General features: G+C 46.0%; 1 protein-coding gene across 5 annotated transcripts in view; it reads left to right on the top strand.

Moving 5' to 3' along the window:
* The window catches only part of SH3PXD2A (SH3 and PX domains 2A), a 223,760-nt gene that overhangs the window by 32,121 nt on the left and 170,674 nt on the right, over nucleotides 1-20,965 (top strand). For all 5 annotated transcript variants that reach the window (XR_001556150.2, XM_032445343.1, XM_015867111.2 and 2 more), the window contains exon 2: nucleotides 4,034-4,114. Coding sequence is in view for 3 of the 5 variants with exons in the window: in XM_015867111.2 (XP_015722597.1) it covers nucleotides 4,034-4,114 (81 nt within the window). In the remaining 2 variants the exon portion in view is untranslated. The remainder of the gene's footprint in view (nucleotides 1-4,033; nucleotides 4,115-20,965) is intronic.

Below are 20,965 nucleotides of genomic sequence, written 5' to 3'. Positions count from 1 at the left end.
GCCATTCTCCAGGATGAAAGGGGCTGTCATGATGGTATCTGCATACAAATTGCACCATATTGTTGTTTGTTGCATTCATAAAACTTTTAGAAAGTATTTACTGTAATTACTTATTAGAAACTAACAGTGCCCTCTGTTATGGGTACAGACTTGTTTCTAGTCAATGCTCTGGGATCTCTGCCAACCGCCTGCCTCTTTGTAGAGGTTCTTATCTTGCTCTCATCTCACTGCTCATTTCAGGCATTTATCTTCCACTCAGCTCATCTGATTATAGGAAACCAAGCATTACCTTCTAAAAAGCCAATTGAAAACTCAGTCACATGAGAGCAACCTGAATTCCCTACCTCTGGGTTTTGTGCCAGCTGGAACTGGATATTTTCCATTGAAAATGAGACATTTGGTGATAAAGTCATGCACGACGATATTTGAATTAATATGATTGGTTTTGTCTTTGTAGTAGTAGGAAGTTATCTCTTGTTTTGTGCAGGCTGTAAAAGGAGAGCTGTAACTTTAGTTTGCAATACATTTTCTGCTCTCTGATGTTTAAAATGGAAGTTTCCCAGAGCAAGAATTAAACGATAATTAGCAGCTGATAAAACCCCCTTGACATCCTGCACCTTCCTTCACGCAGCATGAATATTAAGAGCTGCTTGTTGAGCCCAGTTCCTGATTAATATTCTCCAGTTTGTGCAGGAGCTGCAATTTGTTTCCTGCAGGAAGGATTTATTCGAAAATACTTAGTAAGCTGAAAAAAACCCTGCATTTATGAAATGAAAAATTGAACTTCCTTCATAGCTGGAACATCCCAGGGCTGTGCAGTGAGTTCTTTGTAACATCAATGTCAATTACTGTATGTTGTTGATGGCTTGTTTTAAATGTTTTTGGGATGAAGTTTTTGTGTGTCAGCTTCATTTTGTCCCCTTTGAGGTCCGAAACAGGTGTAAATCAGATTATATGTAGCAGTTATTTATGGCATTTACTCACAATTTCTGATCGTGATTACAGTGAAATTCTGTAAAGAACTGTAGGAAAACATTCTTACTTGGCAGAGCTTGATCTTGACCCTCTGGTGGGCAGGACAAGCACTGAGGACCGAGATCCTCCCTTTAGTGCTGAGGAACATCTCTGCTTTGTCTGAGCTGTGTCCACATCAGGGACATCTCTCTTTACCAGGGTCTTCTGCCCTGTGCCTGGTCTCTGAGCCGTGCCTTGGGGGATCTCAGTTTTGGGGTGCCATCAATGCCACGAGAAGCCCAGCCCTGGCTCTGCCGGCACCGAGCGTGGGACAGCTCTGTATTTATCTGATATTTCCTGCTGCCTCCCTACCCCATGCATTTGTGTGACCTCAGGCTCCCACAGGACTGCTGTGTTCCTCCTCCCCTGGGATGCTGCTGATCGCTTTGGCAGAGACCCGTTACAAGATCTGAGCATTAAAAAAAAAATAAATAAGACAAAGTAAGCTGATGCAATGTTTGCTGCTTGTGAGAAAGCTGCCGGTCTGGTTCAGGCAGCAGCAGGCAATAACCCCCAAACCCTGATCTCTAAAGGAGGGAAATGTGATAGCTAAGGCTTTTGAGACCTCTGGACCTTGCTTTCAATACTATGCATTTTACAGATCTTTTCTGAGTTCTTGCTAGCCCCTATTCCCTGTTATTTGAAGCGGTGGCTTCCCAGAAGCAATTTGATTTATGCAAATGTGCAAAGAAAATCAATGGCCATTTCAGCCTGTGCACCTGCGTCCCAGCATGCAGGTTTTGAGCCCATGCATCTCTTGCTTTGCAGAACTCCAGGTTATGATTAAAGGCTTTTCTCGCTCCTGCTGTGATCTTCCTATGAAATAGAAGTCAATGCATCAGTATGCTATCCAATTTATCTTTTGCTGAGCTTGAGGAGAGCTAAGGCTCAAAGAGATTTACTTCCTGCTTTAAATGTGCAACAAAATCCTGACTTGACTGCTAGTCAGTGGCAGTTTCCTTCTTGCAGAGCCTGGAGATCAGGGTTGGGAACATGTCTGCCCAAATGCATTGGCTGGTCCTGAATGTCCCCTTGTACTCAGGGCATTTCTATTGGGATGGGTGTGCAGTGCTGACCACTTACAGTGAGGTCTGCTCCTGTCCAGTCCAGCGCTCAGTTGAGCAGATTTTGAGGATGTGGGTTCTGAAGGGGTAAGACAACGAAGAACCCTCAGATTCAAAATGCCTAGATGGCAGTGGCATGGTTTGTTTCTGGCTTCTGGAGAAAAGATGTGTAAGTAAACAGAAAGCATCAACTCCATTTATACATGAAATATGTTCTCCTATCCTTGTCTCATTCCCTTTGTGAGAACTCAGGGCCAGAATTACAGTATCTGAAGTTGCTTTTGGATCGCAGTCAGCTCCCATCTGTCATGATCTGTTTTTAATCGAATGGGTTTTCCATCTGAAAGTAGCTGTTGGACAGAGAACCAGCAGAAATATTTGTGTTGTGAATTAGCCCGGAGTGAAGCTGCAGCCTGGTTGGTTTTTGTTGTTGTTGCTTTTTTTTTGTTTTTGTATATCAAACACATGGAAAAATATTCTTCAGCGCTGTGTGGCTGATCTGAAGGTTGGCCTCAAAAGCTTCCTTCCCAGGCTCTGACCTTTGGCTGTCTGCTTAGGTAAGGTCTTTAAAGGGGACCTGAGATCTTCTGTTACTTGTTCTGGTTACCTCTAATGGAGCAGATCAGCCCTGTTGTCACTGTATAACAAGCAGAGAGGAAAGTGAGACTGCAGGATCTTCATGCTTTCTAGGACATGAGATTGTGCCTTCCTTTCCTGCTAGGAGAAGAGGGTTAAAAACCCCCCAGTGGTTCTGATCCTTCAGCATCACTCCAGGAGGTTTTGTGTGACACATCTCATCTTTAGCAATTGCCCAGTATCTGCACCCTGGGAGATGTGCTGGGGTCCTGGGGGAAATGGAGAAGAGGATGATGCTTGTCTGTTCCCAATTGGTGGGGGCAGAGCCCTTCACTCCTGGCAAGAGGGAGAGCTCCCACTGCAGCACAGGGGCTGAGGGAGGAGGGATGCTTTCCTGTTTCCTCTGCCAGATCCTTATCTCACTCCATATGTGAAATGTGGAAATTGCTTTAAAGACCCAGGAGCTGGGCGGGCTGGGATTTCCATTACGCTGGATTCAGGCAGTCACCCTCACTGGCTCCGTCCCATGTTTACTCAAGGCTTGTGGTGTGTCTGTCATCAGGGCAGCAGGACATGCACCTGGCCCCAAGGACAGTGTGTCTGAGCACAGCACTTAGCTCTTGGATTTTCTTTTATATATGTACTTAAATGTATTGGAGGTACTAGGGTCAAAAGGAAACATTTGTGCAGAGTATATACATATATTTATATATGTGTCTGTGTGTGCACTTGTGAATAATTTTTTTATCATGTCTTCTGATGAGTGTTTCCATAAGTTGATTGTACTGGGGCAGTACAAGGGAAATCCTGGGCTTATTCTGGACTTGCACTGCTTTTTCCATGGATGTAAGAGAACTACCTCCCCCTCTCTGGCCTGCTTTACCTCACCTCTGAATCAGTCTGATAGGTAGCAGAGGTGCTGAGCTGATATGTGTCATCAGGGTCAGGCTGCTGTAGTGTCTGGATGCATGATAGTGCCTGTGTTATAGATCTGTAATCCCTCAACCCCTTTGAGTTTCCTTTGAATGTCTTGTATGAACCAGAGCCTTGGGAAGGGCCAAGATCACATCTCCAGAAGAGAATGAAATACTGAAGTCATGGGGTGGGAGATTGGAAGCTCACATTGTGTTGTTGCCTCGGGGCTGGAATAGCTCTGCTGGTTGTGAAGTGGGAAACCACCATGAGCTCTCCTGAGACCTCTGCTGAAAGCTGCAGCAGGTCAATAGCTTTAATTCGGGCTAGTCCTGCACCCAGAGCTGTATTCTTCTCTGTGAACAGGAGTGGCCAGAGAGATGCTGAGTTTACCTGTTCTGATTGATCAGCCTTTGGACATACCCTGCTCTTCAGAACTCATGTCGACTTGTGTTTTCTTTTCCTAGGTCTATATCATCAATGTAACATGGTCAGACCTGACCTCCCAGATCATCTACCGAAGATACAGCAAGTTCTTTGACCTACAGGTAAGTCTGTCTTTTCTTACATAAAATATGATTTCTAGTCATGTTTCTAGTTGTGTTTCCAGCTGGGATGCTCATACATTTATGTAAAGCTTTGTTCTTGTTTGGTCTATTACATGTCATGATCCTTCAGACTTATCAGACTCCATCCTTGTAGGATACAAGATGAGTGGGTGGTATGCCCACTCGCATTGTAAAGGCATTTAAAGCTGACATTTTCATGAATAGTTCCTATTGAGGAAGAAATCTAATTTTAAATACTTGAGATGCATTTAGAGAGGGAGCTACATTTTGGGTCCCCAGAAACTACTTATCCTGAATTGCTGAAAACAATGGAGCTTTTGCACGCACCCACAGCAATTCAGTAATGGAGATGATGGTGGTAACCTTCTGTTCCTCCTTCTAACCACCTACTCAGCCAGCCAGTGTCCTGGCTCCTCTAGTCTGTCCTAAATACCCATTGTGGCTCCCTCGCTTTACCTCATGCCTGTGTATTTAGGTTTCATCAAAAACTTTTTGCCACACAGCTGCTGTGTGAAGTCTCAGGCCAGGAAACCTGGAAATGTAAATTACAAAGTTTCTCTGTGGGCATCAACTGCTTCATTTCTGTTGCCAAGCTGCTGCCATGCACCTGCAGGAGTAGAGAGGGAGAGCTTTCTGGCTGGTGTCCTATTTAGCCATAGCCCAGATCCACTGGTACCTTTGTGTAGGTACCGATAGGCTATAATTGTATAATTTCCTGGGGTTGTAAAAACGTCTGTTTGGGAACAAGTGAAAGCAGAAGCTGGGTTTGACAGATTCCTTAATGTTGGGGAAAATGCAGATTTTGAGCTGCTGCTTGTGATTGGAGCTGAGCTGTGATTAGAATATCAAGCAGCTCCTTACAGCCAGCATTAAGGTTGTACAGAACTTGCTGGGCTGCAGCCTGGGAAGTAACACTGACATAATTTGCTATGACAAATCAGTAAAGAAACAGTTTCTCCTTTGGGTGCCTGGTCAGAGATACCTTGGGGAGCACTCATTTCATCACTCTTCATTGTTGTACTTAGACATCTGAAGTCTCTAGCCAGTTTTAAAAACAATATTATGTTCTTCTGGCTTTTCTAGTGGAAGACTGGATCACTTTTATGTATGGTCTTGATGTCCAGGTTTGCTGTGTGACTGGAAAGCCAAAGAAGGATGCTCTTAAGCCCCTTTCTACTTATTACTGACCTGAAGCACCAGGCCTGCCAGTATTGCTTTGATGAATCATATGTCTTATGTACAGTGTGGCTGATGTGCTTGATGCACTTCCTAAAGATGATCACAAACATTTGTTGTCAGCACGTGGCTTGTGCCCAGAACCATTTCTTTCTCTTTTATTTTTCTTTTTGCCCCAGTTCTGTTTTCGTGTGTATGTTCTTCTGGGTCTCCTGGCCTTTCCTGGTAGGTTTGAAAAGTTCCCATCAAGTGTGGAGTTATCAATGGGGTTAGTGTGTTGGACAGGAAATGATGTCTCAATCAGGGAGTGAGCCCTGAAAGGTCCCATTGATAAGTGCAAGGGGGCCTAGCGCCAGTGGAAAACTCCTGCTTGCACAACGCTTCTCCCCCCACGAGAAAATACGACAAGAAAGTAACAAAAATCCCTTTCTTAACCCTTTTCTTTCCTGGAGATGCCTGGCAGGGCCACCACTGCATGAGCAGTGACAGCCCTCTGCAGCAGCCTCTTCTTCCCTGGTGGAATGAGGCACTGCAAGTTACTGAGACAAGACTTCACCTGGGGTTTCCGTAGTCCTGTCTGCAATCTGTAGGCATGCCACTGTGCTTATCTGTGCCTCAGTTTCCCAACTGTAGTATGGAGACAAAGCCCTTTATTCTCATGGTGCCATAACGTGATTTTAAACTCCCAGAGGTTATTCTTCTTTTTCCTTCCTATTATTTCTTTCCTAAGCTCTTCATGCTGCCAGAGCATCTTCTAGGTGAGGCTATGGAAGCGGGCTGTGGATCTTGAATTGCAGCTTGTATTCACGATTCTAATTTGCAAGTCTGCAGTGGAGGCTAGAAAAATAACTGAAAGATCAGGGCATTTTGGTAAACACTTGTATTTTGAGGTACTGTTGGCTTCTCATGCAGTGGTTCTTGCTCATTAACAGCTGCTGCTTTAACACAGCGTATGTGTAAGCAGGCACTGAAAGGCTCAGACAGGAGCTCTGCAACCCTTCTTGCTCCCCGTGCCTAATATTTAGTTAATGACACCCCTCATCTGGTAGACCTGCTTCTGCTGGCCCTTGCTTCAAGCATCTGCAGCAGGGACACTTTCATAGCATTTACAGGAAAGCCCTTCTGGTGTTGTAAAGCAACCATATCAGGGTTTTGCAGCTGAGGATTCCCCGTGTTTGCTGTCTGAAACGTCTGGCCTGTAGTGGTGATCTGCACTGGGCTGCATCTTCCAAACTGATTCCCAGTTGTCTTAAGAGTTGCTGAATGAAGAGTGATGTTTGCAATAGAAAGCCCAGATCAGAACTCTTCATCATGGAAACAGCTTGAAAGTACTGGACCCGTTCCCAAGGCTTGTGAGGGGCTGAACCTGGCTCTTGGTCATAGGCTGTGCAACTGATGCTGTTGCCATGTGTTTATTGGTGATGAAGTGATCCCTCCAGGTAAGGAGGTGACATAGGATTTGCACGTTCTTGATGGAAGCCTGAACTTCTAGCACTGTGTGCCTAGTTGGACCTTGGTTGTGCAGCTTGGTACCATGCATGGCAGTATGGCCTTGGCAAGTGGTGCTATCACCCTTCTCATGCTGTGGCCCTTCCAGCAAATGCTCAGCCAATTCACAGGCACAGCTCGTATGCAAAACTGCTGGAGGCTGCAGCTTCACTCCCACTGTGCTCATCCCAGAGCTGCACTTCTGTGCTTCCTAAGCCTGCACGTGTCTCATTTTCCCTCAGCTAAAGTGGAGGAACAAGGGCTAACTTGTAATCACGGCGGCAATGCCTGATGTTGGCAGTGACACTGGATAGGACCCAAGGGAAAATGTAGGGGGCTGCCTAGGGGCAAAGAGAAGGAATATAAACAATTAATTTCACTATGGTAATTTCAGCATAGCCCACCCTTCACTGAGTGGTTGTCTCTGCAGCAAATGGCTCAGAGCTTTTTGAGAACCTTTCTATTACATTCATTTTTAAATGCAACTTAGTAAATCTTCTTAGGCAATGTGGGCATCTGCAGGTTGCCCTGTACTAAGGATTCAAATCCCAGAAACATTTTGTCATGCCATTTCAGCAGTGTATATGTGTGAATTGGTTTTCAAGATAAGTAATAGGGCAGTCAGTGTGGACATATCATGGGATTTTGATGCCATGAAGATGTGGGATGTGCAGAAGCCAAAGCAATGAGCCAAACACCAGCTCTGTGCTCCTCTAATGAGGTCTGGATATCTAAACGTGGAGTTAAATTAGATCATGGTGTTGCTGCACCATTTGATTGTGCAACCCAGGCACATCTACTGTTGAGTGTGGGTCAGATCACAGCAGCTGACTCTGTGGATGCTGGTGTTTCAGTAAATAGGATTGAAAGTATTGAATTTACTCTGTATAGATGAAAGCAGTATGATAAATTGCTTGTCAAGTCCAATTTTCTGTTGTCCTTCACCCTGGGGAGGCATTTGCACCAGAGCATCACGTGGGGGTCAAAACTACCTCTTAATGTAATATATTAAGTGCTGCTTTTTCTTGCATTCTGCTTGGGTTCATGGCTCTCAGCTGTTGTACAGAACAAGGAGTTGTGAGCTGCTCATTGCTGGGAGAGCCACGTGAGCATCTGCCTGTAGAGAGTACTGACCCTTGTGGCACACTGGTGGGCTCGTTCAAGCACATTCCATGGGCATAAAACAAGGCCTCCCACCATCACTGGCAGCAGAATCCTATTCTGAGCTGGTAGTTCTGGTAGGCAGTGTTCTTATTGTCCCCAAAGGAGCTGAGAAAGGACACTGTTTTCCTGGCATTTCCATCTACAGGTGCAAGGCCTATGTTGTTCTTGCTGGGAAGTGCTTTTGGAGGCTATTAGCAGGATGGGGACTTGCAGTTGTTTGTGTGCATAAATAATTACCCAAAGCACAAGGTGGAAAAGGGTGAGGATGCAGCCATCTCACACTCCCATTGATCATGCTGGGGTGGGAAGCAGCAGCAGGGTTAGCCACTGGCAAACATGCAGAGTGGCTCCTTCCCTGGTCCCTGTCTTTCTCTGCCAGCTGCTCAGTGTCACTTTGGACATTTTGTAGGTACTGTGACTCCAGCTGAATGCTGCCCCTCTGCTGAGGTTCCAGCAAAGTAAGCAGAGTAAATGTTGCCATGCTTCAGAGCCTGGTATCTTAGCTCAAATCCCCAGCAGTGCATCTTGTGTGTTTTATCCAGCAACTCTATACGTTGTGGTCTGATTCTGTGCTGTTACTTGCTGCCTGGACTGGATCATCAGCAGAGAAACCAAGCTCTGTGCTCAGATGATTGTGTCCCTGTTGCTCCTGTCAGGATGACTGCATCTTTATGCACTGAGCTGGGAAGGGAGCTCTTCTTACCATAGCAAAATGCAGCTTTCTCCAGGGCAAAACACTGCAGCTGGCTTCAGCGGCATGCACTAACTCCATGCCGTGTTTTTGGCTGTTTGAGAGGCAAACAACAGCCCTGCTGGAGAACGAAAGTCAGGTGGGCAGATAGCAGCCTCTCCACACAATGACCCACACAGATGTTTTGGCTGCAAGGAGACGTCTGAAATGTCACAATTCTGAAAAGGCAAATAAACAGAGCTCTTTTCAAGTATTCGCTTTGTGCATCAGTTAGCAAAAAATTATCTGCCTGATGCCGACTGCTGATCTAAGCAGGTTTCTTCAAAGTGGTGAAGAAAGAGGAACTCACTAGCAGCCAATTAGAACATTAAAAAAAAGAAATGAAGAATATCAAGAATTTTATTAGGGAGCGGAAAGAGATGTAAGTTGTTTCCAGGCTGACGATAAAACATCAAGAGCTTCATTTGTTATTGCTAGGGCTATCCTGATTGTTTATAGTGCTGTAATGGAGTAACTGAGCTCTGAAGAGCACATTAAACAAAAAAAGTCACTGCATTCTATAATGGTGCTGTTCTTATTCAGGCTGGAGTTCATCTGACTGCTGCTGCTATTGATCCTTCTTCTGTAACGTGTTCTGTACAGACGTGCCTTTTTCTCTTACCTCAAGCTGTATCGAATATTGTAATGTCCACCCAGTTTGTGGCTGGAGTTGTGCCCTTGTCTCACAGGTTACTGTGATTCGAACAGGATCCAGCAGCTTCAGTGAATGGGCAGAGCAAAGGGGGAGTCATCACAGAGCACTTGTAGATCGATGTCTGCTGTAACCCTGATGGAAATGTTCTCAGCATTAGCTGATTTGGGTTAATTGCCCAAGTGGAGGCCCACAGTTACTAAATCTGCTTGTTCAATTACATCTGCTTTGGTAGGATACATGGCATTTTGCTTTATGATGTTCCTGCTTCTAGCTCTATAGAAGCTGAGGATCAGCAAGCTCAAGCATGTACCAAATCTATCGGTGATGATGAGTACGGGTGAGAACACAGTGGGGCAAGTGAGCACCAAGTCTGCAAAAGGAGCCTGGCTTGGGCTTGCTGCAGTGCGTGAGGGCACTCAGTGCCATGGGAGGGGAATGAAGGCTGCTCCCTGCATGATACAGCTTGCCCCTTTCATGTGGGAGGGTTGTGTTAGGAAGATTCCCAACCTACTGACAAGTTTTGGGGAGTGTGCGTGTGCGTATGAGGGTGCGTATGGAAACAGGCAGAAAAGCTGGAGGAAAAGGTGGGGTCAAATAGAGCAGAGTAGGAGGTGGGGAGAAGCAGAGTGACAGAGGGTTGGATATAGCTGTGGTGTGAGTGCTTGGTGAAACATAAGGCATAGGGAAAGAAAGGGAACTCCTTGCTCAATGGCATTGCTCCTGCTGGGCTGCAGTCACAGCAGGGAATCCAGGCCCTCTAGTCTCAGTGTGGACCTCCCTCTGCTCTGGACTATGCTGGTGTTAGACAGGACAGCATGGCCTCAGGATCACTGCTCTCCTGCTCTTAGTGTGGCAGCCTCAGCATCTTAGTCCTGCTGTGGGATCCTCCTGTGGAGCAGGCACATGACAACCATGAGGTTCAGAGCCAGGGTTTGGTTTCAAGGCCCTTCTTGATGGTCTCACACAGGATCACAGAATGGCCTGGGTTGGAAGGGACCTCAAGGATAATGATTTTCCAACCCCCTGCCACAAGGAAGGACCATCAATGTCTACATTTAATACTAGACCAGGCTGCCCTGGGCCCTATCCAACCTGGCTTTGAACACCTCCAGGGATGGGGCATATCCACAGCATCACTGGGTTGAGAAATGGAGTTACTCCAGCAGTTGGGATGGATTTGTTTTGACAACAGCTTCCTTAAGGACAGGACTGAAACTGAACCTGCCCTGGGAAAATTCAGAGGAAATCAGAATGTGGCTCTGTCAACATGTCTGGTCCCAAAGGTCAGCGGCAGCTCCTTGGGGAGAAATGGCACATCCTTTTTCCTGGGTTAACATGAGCTGTCCATCTGCTGCTGCTGTCCTTAGTGAGATGTTGGAAGCAGTGAGGCCTGAAGGTGGTACAGAACACCAGGCTGCCAGGATAAGCCCCAAGCCATTGCTGTGAGTGCTGGTGGTGTGTGCCAGAAGCTGTACTGGTGAGACCAGTTTGGCTTCTGGTAGCACAGACTTCAGCTGCTCTCCTCAGAAAAAAATAGCCCAGGGGCAAGGTTCCCTTGGAGAAAGAATAAATAAAATGTAGCTGATGTGGTTGTTGAGCTGGGAATGATTGTCTTAGCAGGTTTGAAGGCTGTTTAAATACCGTTTTTTCTTCTAGGGCTCAGCCAATGCCTTAGGATACCAGCTGGCTTGGGGCAGTATCTTTGTCTTCAGTGAATGAATGGAACTGTTTATACTTCTTATTTCCATCATTATTTAAATGTTTGCCTGGCTAAACAATCTGCTCAGCTTCCAGTATTTGTTTCTGAAAAGACGTTTCACGTCAGACAAAGATGAGGGCCATGATGGGAAATGGCAAAGTGCCTGCTGAGCTACAATTGAGGCCACATTCAAAAAACCCACAACAGATAACCTGCAGAGCAGGAGACCAGGTCTGTAGGAACCCTCCCCTTCAAACTTCTGTACCTGAGTGCTGTTAAGATGTAAACCTGATCCTTTAATGCTGCCCATACTCCATACCCCAGCAGGAGAGGCTAGTCCCTGTAGTACCATCTCAGCCTTCCTCTGTGCACAAAAGAGATCATAAAACCAGGAGCATTCACATGACTGCTATTTACTATGGAGAAGGTCTTGGAGCTGCTGTGTGGGGGTTGTCCTGGACTCTGTGTGGGATGAAGGTTCCTGGAAGCTGCATCTCCGAGGGTTGTGTCTTCTTCCATTCCTTTGCAGCACAAGACCAGGATCCTGGATCCCACCATGGCATCCGTGTCCATGATGGATGCTGTCTGGGGTCACTGTATTATGCGGGAGTTGTTCCATATGATGCTGATAGTCTCCTAGATGTTTATGTGTGCTTATTTCCCTGGTGTTTTTATCCTATTTGTAGAACCAACAGTATTGAAACATTTCACTATAACATCAAAAAGCTTTTACCTTATCCAACCCAATTAAGTACTAATTTGCTTCTAAAATCTTGTAGGAACATGACATCAAGTCGCACACTGCTCTGAAGAGGTTTTTTTTTCACTCCATCCTTGTCATCTTCTTACATGCTGTGCTCTGCCACCCTGAGTCTCTCTAGAGGGGCTGCGTAATTAGTGAGTGCTCTGATTGCTGAAGGTGATGCGTCACATCTGCTGATTCCCTGCTTTTTGCAGCCTCTGAGCAGAGGTTCAACACTGGCAGGTCTTCGTTAACATTCAGTTTGTAGTTCTTCTTTAGTCAGGCCCCCAACTTGAACCTCCCCTGGCACAGCTTGAGGCCATTACCTCTTGTTGTTGACTTTTTTACTGCATCCTTTTAAATATGCGGTGTGCTACTAGTGTTCCCTCCTCTTTCTTAGGGGACATCTTCCAGTTGGCCCACATGCTGTGTGTCTGGCACTGCAGTTAGGCACTTCATAAAGCCTGCTGGTATTTTAAGGCAAAGCATGAAACTGCAGCGAGTTGAGCACTTGACTGTGAAGGGGATGCGTGTGTGTGGATGTATACCAACATATCGCCGATTCCTACTGGCATTACTCAGAATGACTCAACTGTGTGCTGTTAGCCAGCAGGTAAGTGTTACTTGTCAGAGAAAAGCCTGGGCCTCTGGGGCTAACAGCAGTGTGGGTTTCAGCCTGGTGGCTCTCTGATGTGTTGAGCAGCTGCAGAGTGATGCACATGGCTGGTGTGTGATCTGAGGTGGGAGATGGGTTGGGAATTGCTTCTTAGCAATGCTAATATCAGAGATGAGAAAACTGACAGAGCTCAGAAGTGATGTACTCTCTCTGCTTAGCGAGAGCTCAGTGAGATGTGGTTTGTAAAAGGTGTATTGTCTGTGTGTTAGAGAAACGTTCACTGAAGGCTTGTGGCCCAAAGCAGTGTAAGCACTGGGGAAAGATGTGGGAAAATGCAGCTGTGATGATGCCAGCTCCTGCTTCAGTGTGTCCCTCTCCAGTGTGGATCTGACGGCTGTGAAGTGGTGCCACGTTACCAGATGCTCACGTATTCATGGGACAGTATTTTTAGAACTGGGCAAACATTGAAGAAATCTCTGTGAGTGTTATTTGCAAGCTATAGATGAATTGTTTTACCTGCTTTCTAGGTCACTTTGCTGTGCTGCTTTATTTTGATCCAAACTAAGAACCTCAGGGAAGCACTGCAGAATGGTAATGGATAGATTTCCCTGTGTATGATTTTTCACTGTCTGGAATGGAACCTGGTTGATAAAGGATTAAAATAGCCCTGCTGGGGAGCAGATGGGGTAGCTGGCACACTAGTGTGCTCAGTATCCATCTGAGCTGCAAGCTTGTTCCCTGTAAAGGTCCTTCAAGGAATACCTTAAGAATATCACTCTGTGGACCTCCAGGAAGAAGAGAAAGTGAAAGCAGTCAAAAGGATTTATGTTAATGATTTGCTTGTCTTTTGAAGTTTGGTTTGTGCAAGTTGTTATCAGCACCTGTGCCCCATTGCTGACACAACGTCTGTGAGGATGGTGAGACTCTTCTGGAGGAAATGCAACAGGTTTTCCCAAATTAATCGAGTTGATTTACATCAGCTGAGGAGGATTCAGACCGATTTTCCTCATTGTTGGTTGCTTTTCATGTTAAAGATGTAAACGCATCTGAAACGTGAGTTTTGGCTGGTAGTGGAAGTGTCAAAACTTGCCTGAAATTACCAAAAATTCAGAACCATGCTGTCAGAATTTTAGTATTGGTCCTGTGGCAGCTGTTTGTTTCTGGCCCACGTCTTGTATGTGAGATTATGTGGAACTGTGGTAGAATGGGGCTGGGTGCCACTCTTCAGCAGAGTGTGTCAAGGCTTCCATCGTGTTCCCATGATATCCCACCTCTGTCACTGTGCTGCTGGAAGCTCTTGCCAGGCCGGCTGGGTATCCCCAGCACAATTTAAGTGCAGCCCTGGGAGGAGCCCACTTGTTTGTTAACCTCATTCCAGGTTTTGTTTGCTGGAACAATAAAACACTGGCGGGCAGTTGGGCTGCCCCAGCCAGAGCTATGGCCCCAGGGTTTCTCTCCCTCCAAGTGCTGCTTTATGAGCATATTTCCTTTTTCTACCAGAGATAAAGATTAGCCTTTTTCTGCAGTTTCTGTGGGAAAAATTAGATTCCTAGTTGGGATTATTTTTCTTTGGCCTTTTTTCCCTGAAGCACTCCAAGCCCAAAGAGTTTGGGCAATGACAGTCCTCCCCCTCCTTGCCGCTTTGCCACTCGTAATCGCTCTCAGCTTTCCATTATTTATACTGCCGGAAAATCGCATGGAGTTCACACTCCCAGCCCTGCTGCACAATTCCACTTTTGTGCGCAGAACACAATCCTTCACTTTCATTAAGTGTGTGCAGACCGAGATGAGAAGTGCCTGTTGTGTTAGCATCCCTTGGCTCGTGATGAGAGGAGCCGGTTGTTTCCACAAATGTCCAAAATAGCCCAGCAAGGGTTATGGGGAGTTTATTTACATTAATGCATTTAAGTGCAAGTAGAAAATCACCCAGCCAAAATGGAAAGGTTATGCAGGGCTCTGCCAGGGCTCTTGTCCCTGCCACCTCGCCCCTGCCGGCCTTCTGCTCCCAGGGCTCTGATGTGGGAAGGCTGTGTCTGGAAGGGGCTGTAGCTCTTGATGCTGGCACTCCAGAGTTTGCTTGCAGGACAAACAAAACCATCAGCAGCTTATCTAACACCATGTGCTATTCACAGCACTGCCTGTAGGTACACCTTACTCAGGTACTCCTGCTAGGTACATCCCAGCCTGGTTTTTGAGAACTGGTGGCTGTGTGCTTCTTCCCATAGTGCTTAAGAACTGATTTTCTCTGCAGAAGTGCTGAATGGAGTGGGAAGTTGGGAGTTTGTTTCCCACCTTATTGCCTTCCTGCCTACAGACAGTCATGGCACGTTTCTCCTTTTCTGGAGCCAGAGCGGTTTTGTTTCTCATGCAAATACAAGTATCCTACTGCAGAACTGTCTTATGCAATTTCCCCTTTCCCTCCTTCAGGGGAAGTATCAATGAGTCTTCAGTGGTTACCAAACGCACAGAGGAGCTGTACCACTGAGCAGATGAGTATTGCAGAAAGCAAAAATACCCATATTCTGCAAAGCCACAGATTTTCACACACTTGTTCCTGGGTGCTCTGTTTGAAGAACACCCTGTAAGCCAGGAGGCTCTGCTCTCTGCCTTTTGCTTTTGAGTTAAAAAGAGAGATCTGTTTGATAGAATTTGTGCGGGAAAGGGAAGGCTTGATTTCTCATAGCACGCCAGATCCTTTGGCGGCGTCTGGATGGAAATCTGCTTCCTCCCCTCCCATAGCTGGGCAGTGAGTGCCTCCAACCTCACTTTTCTGGTGCTGCCCCATTCAGCTGCTGGGTTAGCATTCACTCTTCCCTGCCCATTTGTGTGAGTTGCTGACAAACTCATGATTGGCAGAATCTGTGAACACGCTCACCCAGGTCTGACCAGAGGCCCAGGAAAGCACCAGGTTATTTGGTACAGCTTATGTAGATCTGCAATGCAAACAGGTCTCTGTGTAAGAGCTGTTGGTGAAGCATTGGTGACCATGCAGGGATGTCTGATTCAGCAGGTGCACTCAGGCGGGTACTAATAGGTTTAGCAGCGTCTGTGTGCACTGAGTTGACATAAGAGCCCTGCATGTGGGTCTTGGTGCATCTGTGTTTTTCAAGGGTGTGTTAAGAAAACCAGTGTGACTTGCTGAGCCGCTACCTTCAGCCAGGTGTTCTGAGAGAAGTGACCACAAAAACATGTGAGAGGGAGGGGAAAATACCAAACGAGAAGGAATTAGAAAGCAAAACAGAAAAGGACTAACTGAAATGGTAACAGGAAAAAATTCTTTTGGAAGACTAGTGTGGGTGTAGCAATTGAAGTTTTGTCTTGCGGGAGGTGTGTGTTACTCACCTGGAACAAATAATTGTGCAGGCTCTTCATTTTTTCTGGTTAATCTTTGGCTTTGGACAGCCCAGATAGTGGTACGTTTTGGCCTTTGTGTGCTCTGGAGAGCCTTGAAATCTAAACTCAGGCTTGTCTTTGTCACAGCTGTGCTGCTGCTGTCTCATCAAAACCAGTACTTATGTCATCCACATAAAAGCTTTTGGGAGGGATGGTGGGATGTTGCGTGGTGACATCCATCCCTGTACCAAATCCAGGTCACCGTGCAGGTTTTGGTGTGTTGGTGGCTGTTTGAGCAGCTTTGTGAAAACACTGGAGTTGTGTGTGATGCTCATGTTGTCATGCTGAGGGTTAGAGGGTGCTGGTCTCTGACGTGTCTCATTTGCAAATAAGGATAGGATTTAGTATTTGGTGTCTCAGGAGATTCGGATACCACTGGGATCTGGAAATAAGGAAGGCAGAGCAGTGCAGAGTGTTGTGTTCCACGCTGATAGTCCCTGGCTGCCCTTACACAAAGGGAGAAGTTTGCAGTAAGTTTCCAATTTGGAGAGAAACCCTTCAAAATTCGGCTTTGTCCTGGGTATGGGACAGCCCTGGGTTATGAGGCTGAGCATGGGATGCTGTGGGCTTACGGGAGTATCAGTGCTATATAGTATTAGGTTATGCCTGTTGCTGTTAGGAAACCTCATGCCAAATCCTGTTCCACTTCGAGGTCAGAAGAGATTCATTGCTTTAGTATGGGAGTTTTTTTGTATCATTAGGAGCTGAGAGTCTTCAGTGTGGGACAGGGAGTGGGGAACTGCTGGTGTGGCACAGCAGGGAGGTTATCTTCCCATAAATGGGGGCTATAATAGGCCTTCCTGGAGAAAGTTTATTCATTAATGTTTATAAAGCACTTTGAAGTCTTTGGCTTTTTAACAGAGCTAAACATCAGTTGTATTACAGTAGCTAAGCCAGACCTTAATGACCACGTTCCTTTTCCTTCCCCCAAAACCCAGCCATTTCTAACAGGATTTGGTGAAGAAGTGAAAAGTCAGCAGAGTGACCAAAGAAAAGCGAACTGCTCAGCAGAAATATAAATAGTGTTTTTCTTTCTTGAAATGATTTTTCTTGGGCAGATGGCCTTTCACTGCCCGAAGAGGAATTTGTAGAAGGGATGAGAGGCTGATTTCCAGGCTTGTACCATGTTATCCCAGTGGGTCACTGGTATAGGATGTCTGGTCAGGAAGCCCCTATATGGGTACCTCACTCAGCTTAGTCCTCCTCTTGCATGTGTTGGCCAGAGCTTCCTCCTGCCTCCAGTGTGGGTCAGGGCTTCTGGGGATAAATGCCACGGACTGATTCTGAGGGGTTGTGGGTGGGATTGGAGCAGTCTTGTGTGAGGAGTCAGACTTCATAGGGGAAATAGCACTAAGTTGCTACTTGTGGTGGGGTCAGACTCTGCAGATGGACTTTGCACAGGGAGAATAGGCAACAAAATGGTAGCGCCTTGATATCATACAGATGTGTGATGTTGTGTATTGCCTTTAGATTTTACAAGGGTAAACAGTGATAGGTTAAGGGAGAACGGTTTTAAGCTCAAGAAGGAAAGGTTTAGATTGGATGTCAGGAGGAAGCTCTCTATAGAGAGAACAGTGAGGTGCTGGAACAGGCTGCCCAGAGAGGCTGTGGATGCTTCATCTCTGGAGGTGTTCAAGACCAGGTTGGATGGTCACCAACCAGATCTGGAGGTTGGTAGCCCTGCCTGTGGCAGGGGGGTGGATCTTGATGATCCTTGAGGTCCCTTCTAACCCAAGCCATTCTATGAGGATCTAAAAGCATATGAGAAATTTCAGTCACATGTGTAGGGGCAAAGTATAGGGTGTTTCATACAGGCTGGAGCAGCTCTATTAATCAAGGGGTTAATTGATGGAGCAGTGAGCTTGGAATCAGTGTGAGGACACATCCCAGCGATTGAGATGTACCCACCCTGGGTCTAAAGCGCATGAGAAAAGAGGCTGGGGTTTGGCCAGCCCCACAGCAGAGCATAATATGTTATGGCAGGATTATGGGGAAAGGTGGCTTGCAAAGCAGAGAGCAGCCAACATCCTCCCCAGAATTGTGCTATCTCTAGCAGCCTATCCTTCGAAAGCACGCTCCGATTGCAGCCAAAGCTCGACCCATCCCTTGCTATCATCTCATCTTTCCTCTCCCATCTCAGTCACCAGAAGGATGCTGCTCTCCAAGAAGACATTCCAAGGGGGGTTTCATCACAGCGCACACTGCCACTGTGCTGAGCTTGTGGTTCAAGCACCTGCTGGTTCATTTAATTAGCAACAAATGGGAGGCGTGGGATGGGGGAAGAGAGAGCAGCACCCTGGTGAAGTATTTGCTGGGCTGTGATGTGTTTTATTTTGGGCTCGGAAGACAGGCTGTGAAGAACGTTTTCTGGAGGGCTCCATAAACCGCCTCTGCTCATGAGGTGATTATTTGAGGAGGGAGATGGGTGTGGGTTTAAATAGGTGCTACTAATTTTCTGCAAACAGCTACATTATTTTTGATTCATACTTCAGGCTCCCCCCACCCATGCCTTAATATTAGGAGCTGTGAATTTTCCACATCGTAATGAAGTCCCTCTATAGCCCTTTAAGTATGTTTTTAGAAATGGATTTCAGATACGTCAGGCTCGCAAGTAAGTTGGTCTTTAGGGTGGGAAACTAACTCTTTCCTTCCCTCGTGGTGACCTGCATTTATTTGTATTGCAGGAGCACAAACCAGCTCCAAGCAGACATTTGGTCTCTTTGGTGTCTGGGCTGGAAAATGCATGAGAAGCTTCAAACCCCTATGAATACAAATTGAAATAAATAATCCCTTCATACAGCATCATTAAATGAGCTCAAGCGCTGTCTGTGATAAAGGCATTCTATGGCTCACTGTTTTATTGAAGAAGGGAAGGGAGATGGGGACAACTGGAGTAAGACTTCAGGGCTGAACCATGTGTGCTGGATGCTTGCTGTGCTCCTGCCCTTGAGAGAATCAGTCTTAAATTCAGTCCTGGTCCTGGGTTCTGGTCCAAGGACCCAATTCTCATCTTGTGAGACTGTCATCATCTTGGACATCAGAAATACTGTAACAGCCATTTTCTTGCTCTATGTCCACTTTGCAGGCTTGCCATATTCTTCAAGAATAAGCCACTTTATGTATTGCCAACATGATATCCGGTGTGCTCACCGCTGTCAATGAAACAATAACAGTTCCTGCCCAGTTCAAAAGGCCACTGGAATAGAGGCTTCCCTAGGAAGGGAATTTGGTTATATATGAAAATATGCTCGCATCATGGTGAAATGAACTGCCCTGGTGTGAGGGGCTGAGCATGGAAAGTGGTACTTCTGCAACCTTAAGTCCTTAATTATTGGGCTGAAATCAAGAAATGCATCTCAGCTCTTCCTGCTGCTTTCCTGAGTAATTTTCTTTTTTTTCTTTTCTTTTTTTCTTTTCTTCTTTTTTTTTTTTTTTTCTTTTTTCTCCCCTACCTGTTTGCAGGCACATAAAGCATCTGCATATCTCCTGGACAGCCCCATAGCCCCTCAGCAGTATATTTTCCTCCTATTAGTTTTACGTCCTTTCTCCGTATTCAGATGTGATGTTAGATTTTCACTGTTTGGATCAGATGTGGAAGCAAGACCTTGAGGGACACATTCAGACTCAGGCTAAGTTGGAATTCTTTTTCCACCTTCTTTGACATCTGAGAGCTGCTTTTAAGTGGACGAGATGCTATTACTGTGACAGCCTGTCTGCCTTTGAAAGCCATGATGCTTGAATCATATTCTTCAGCTCAGTTTTAACAGGAAAGCAAGAGAAGCAGTATTCTGGCAGCTTGCCTTGTTGCATGCCTCAATATGGCTAGTAAGGGAAATTTGTTTTCCTTTTGAAGCCTCTGTTGTATTTTCACTGATAATCTTGTTCAGTCCCACATCGAGGCAAGGGGGGATTGCCTGCCCAGCCTGCTGTTGCTGACTGTAATGGAGAACTACCCCTTTGCTTGCCCCTTCACCTGCTAGTGCTTGCTTTCGAAATATGAGCATCTTCCTCTGAGTTCAAATCCTTCTCCATGTTGATACTAATCTGCAAGGTTCAAAGCAGGGGTGAGATTTCAAAGCCTCCTTAACTGTGTTAGATCTGCAGTTGGGGATTCAGTCTGTGTTGAAAGCCCATGTGTGGAACCACACAGAATCACATCTCCACACCTGTTAGAGAAGGAAATTTTCTTCGAAGGTTGGGTTCTGTTTTTCTTGAGCCATTCTTAGGTTTTTCTCCATTTGTGGCCAGCACAAGGTTCTTCTGCATCTGACCTCATGGAGAAATGTGCATCAGCCCCAGATGACGGGCTGGGAACAATCGTCTGCACCTGGCTTAATAAAATAGGTTACTTGTGCCTATATGTGTGTGCCTGCTATGTAATTTATTTGCTCAGTTTCTTAAGCCAAAGTTTCCCCCAAAAAGGAAGACCTAATTAAGCGAGATAACTTTGCATCTGGGTTGCTGGCAAAGAGCAACTGAACATGTTTGCATGCAGTGCTGGCCACAGGTGTGCAGCTGCTGCCCTTCCATAGCCTTTTCTCTCCCTGTCTGATAATGGAGGTCAGCAGGAGCTGTAAGCTGCTGATGTATTGCTTTATGGTGGATAAGTGGCCAATCTCTGCTCAGCAGTAGTGTGCCTTGTCCTCAGCAGGATCCACGCATGGAACTTAACTTTCAGATTTGCTTGTGTTCTGGTAGATAGCAGTTGGTGTTGATCTTCCCACCTCCTCCTCACTTTGCTTCTTTTTTGGGATTTATTTTTTTTAAATTGAAGTTTTAGGGTTAGGTTCTGCAGATGGCTGAAGATTCAGTTCCTTCGACAAGCTGTACCCTGATCCCTTACAGCTCCGATGCTGAGGTGCTAAAAGCTGATCTAAAATACACTGAAGATAATAAGGAACTTTGTTGTGGAGGTTTTTTCTAAGCCTCAAATCAGGCTGCTGAAATTCAGATACATCACCCTACAAAGCCTGTTGGGGCCAGGAGGATCCCCAGAACAGCAACTGGTTCTGGATACCACCCTGCTGTTGTCCAGTTTGATTTGGATGTGATCCTGAGTGGTGAATTTTGTTGGTTTAAGTTACCATGTTCTTGGATGCCTGCTCTGACAAAGCATCATTGAGCTGTTTTGGTGGGAGGTCTGTGAAATGTGAATTCCCTGCCCCAG

This window comes from Coturnix japonica, chromosome 6 (assembly GCF_001577835.2).
Source record: "Coturnix japonica isolate 7356 chromosome 6, Coturnix japonica 2.1, whole genome shotgun sequence".
Lineage (NCBI taxonomy): Eukaryota > Metazoa > Chordata > Aves > Galliformes > Phasianidae > Coturnix > Coturnix japonica.
The sequence above is the reverse complement of the archived record's forward strand: the minus strand, read 5'-3'. Positions and strand labels throughout refer to the sequence as shown.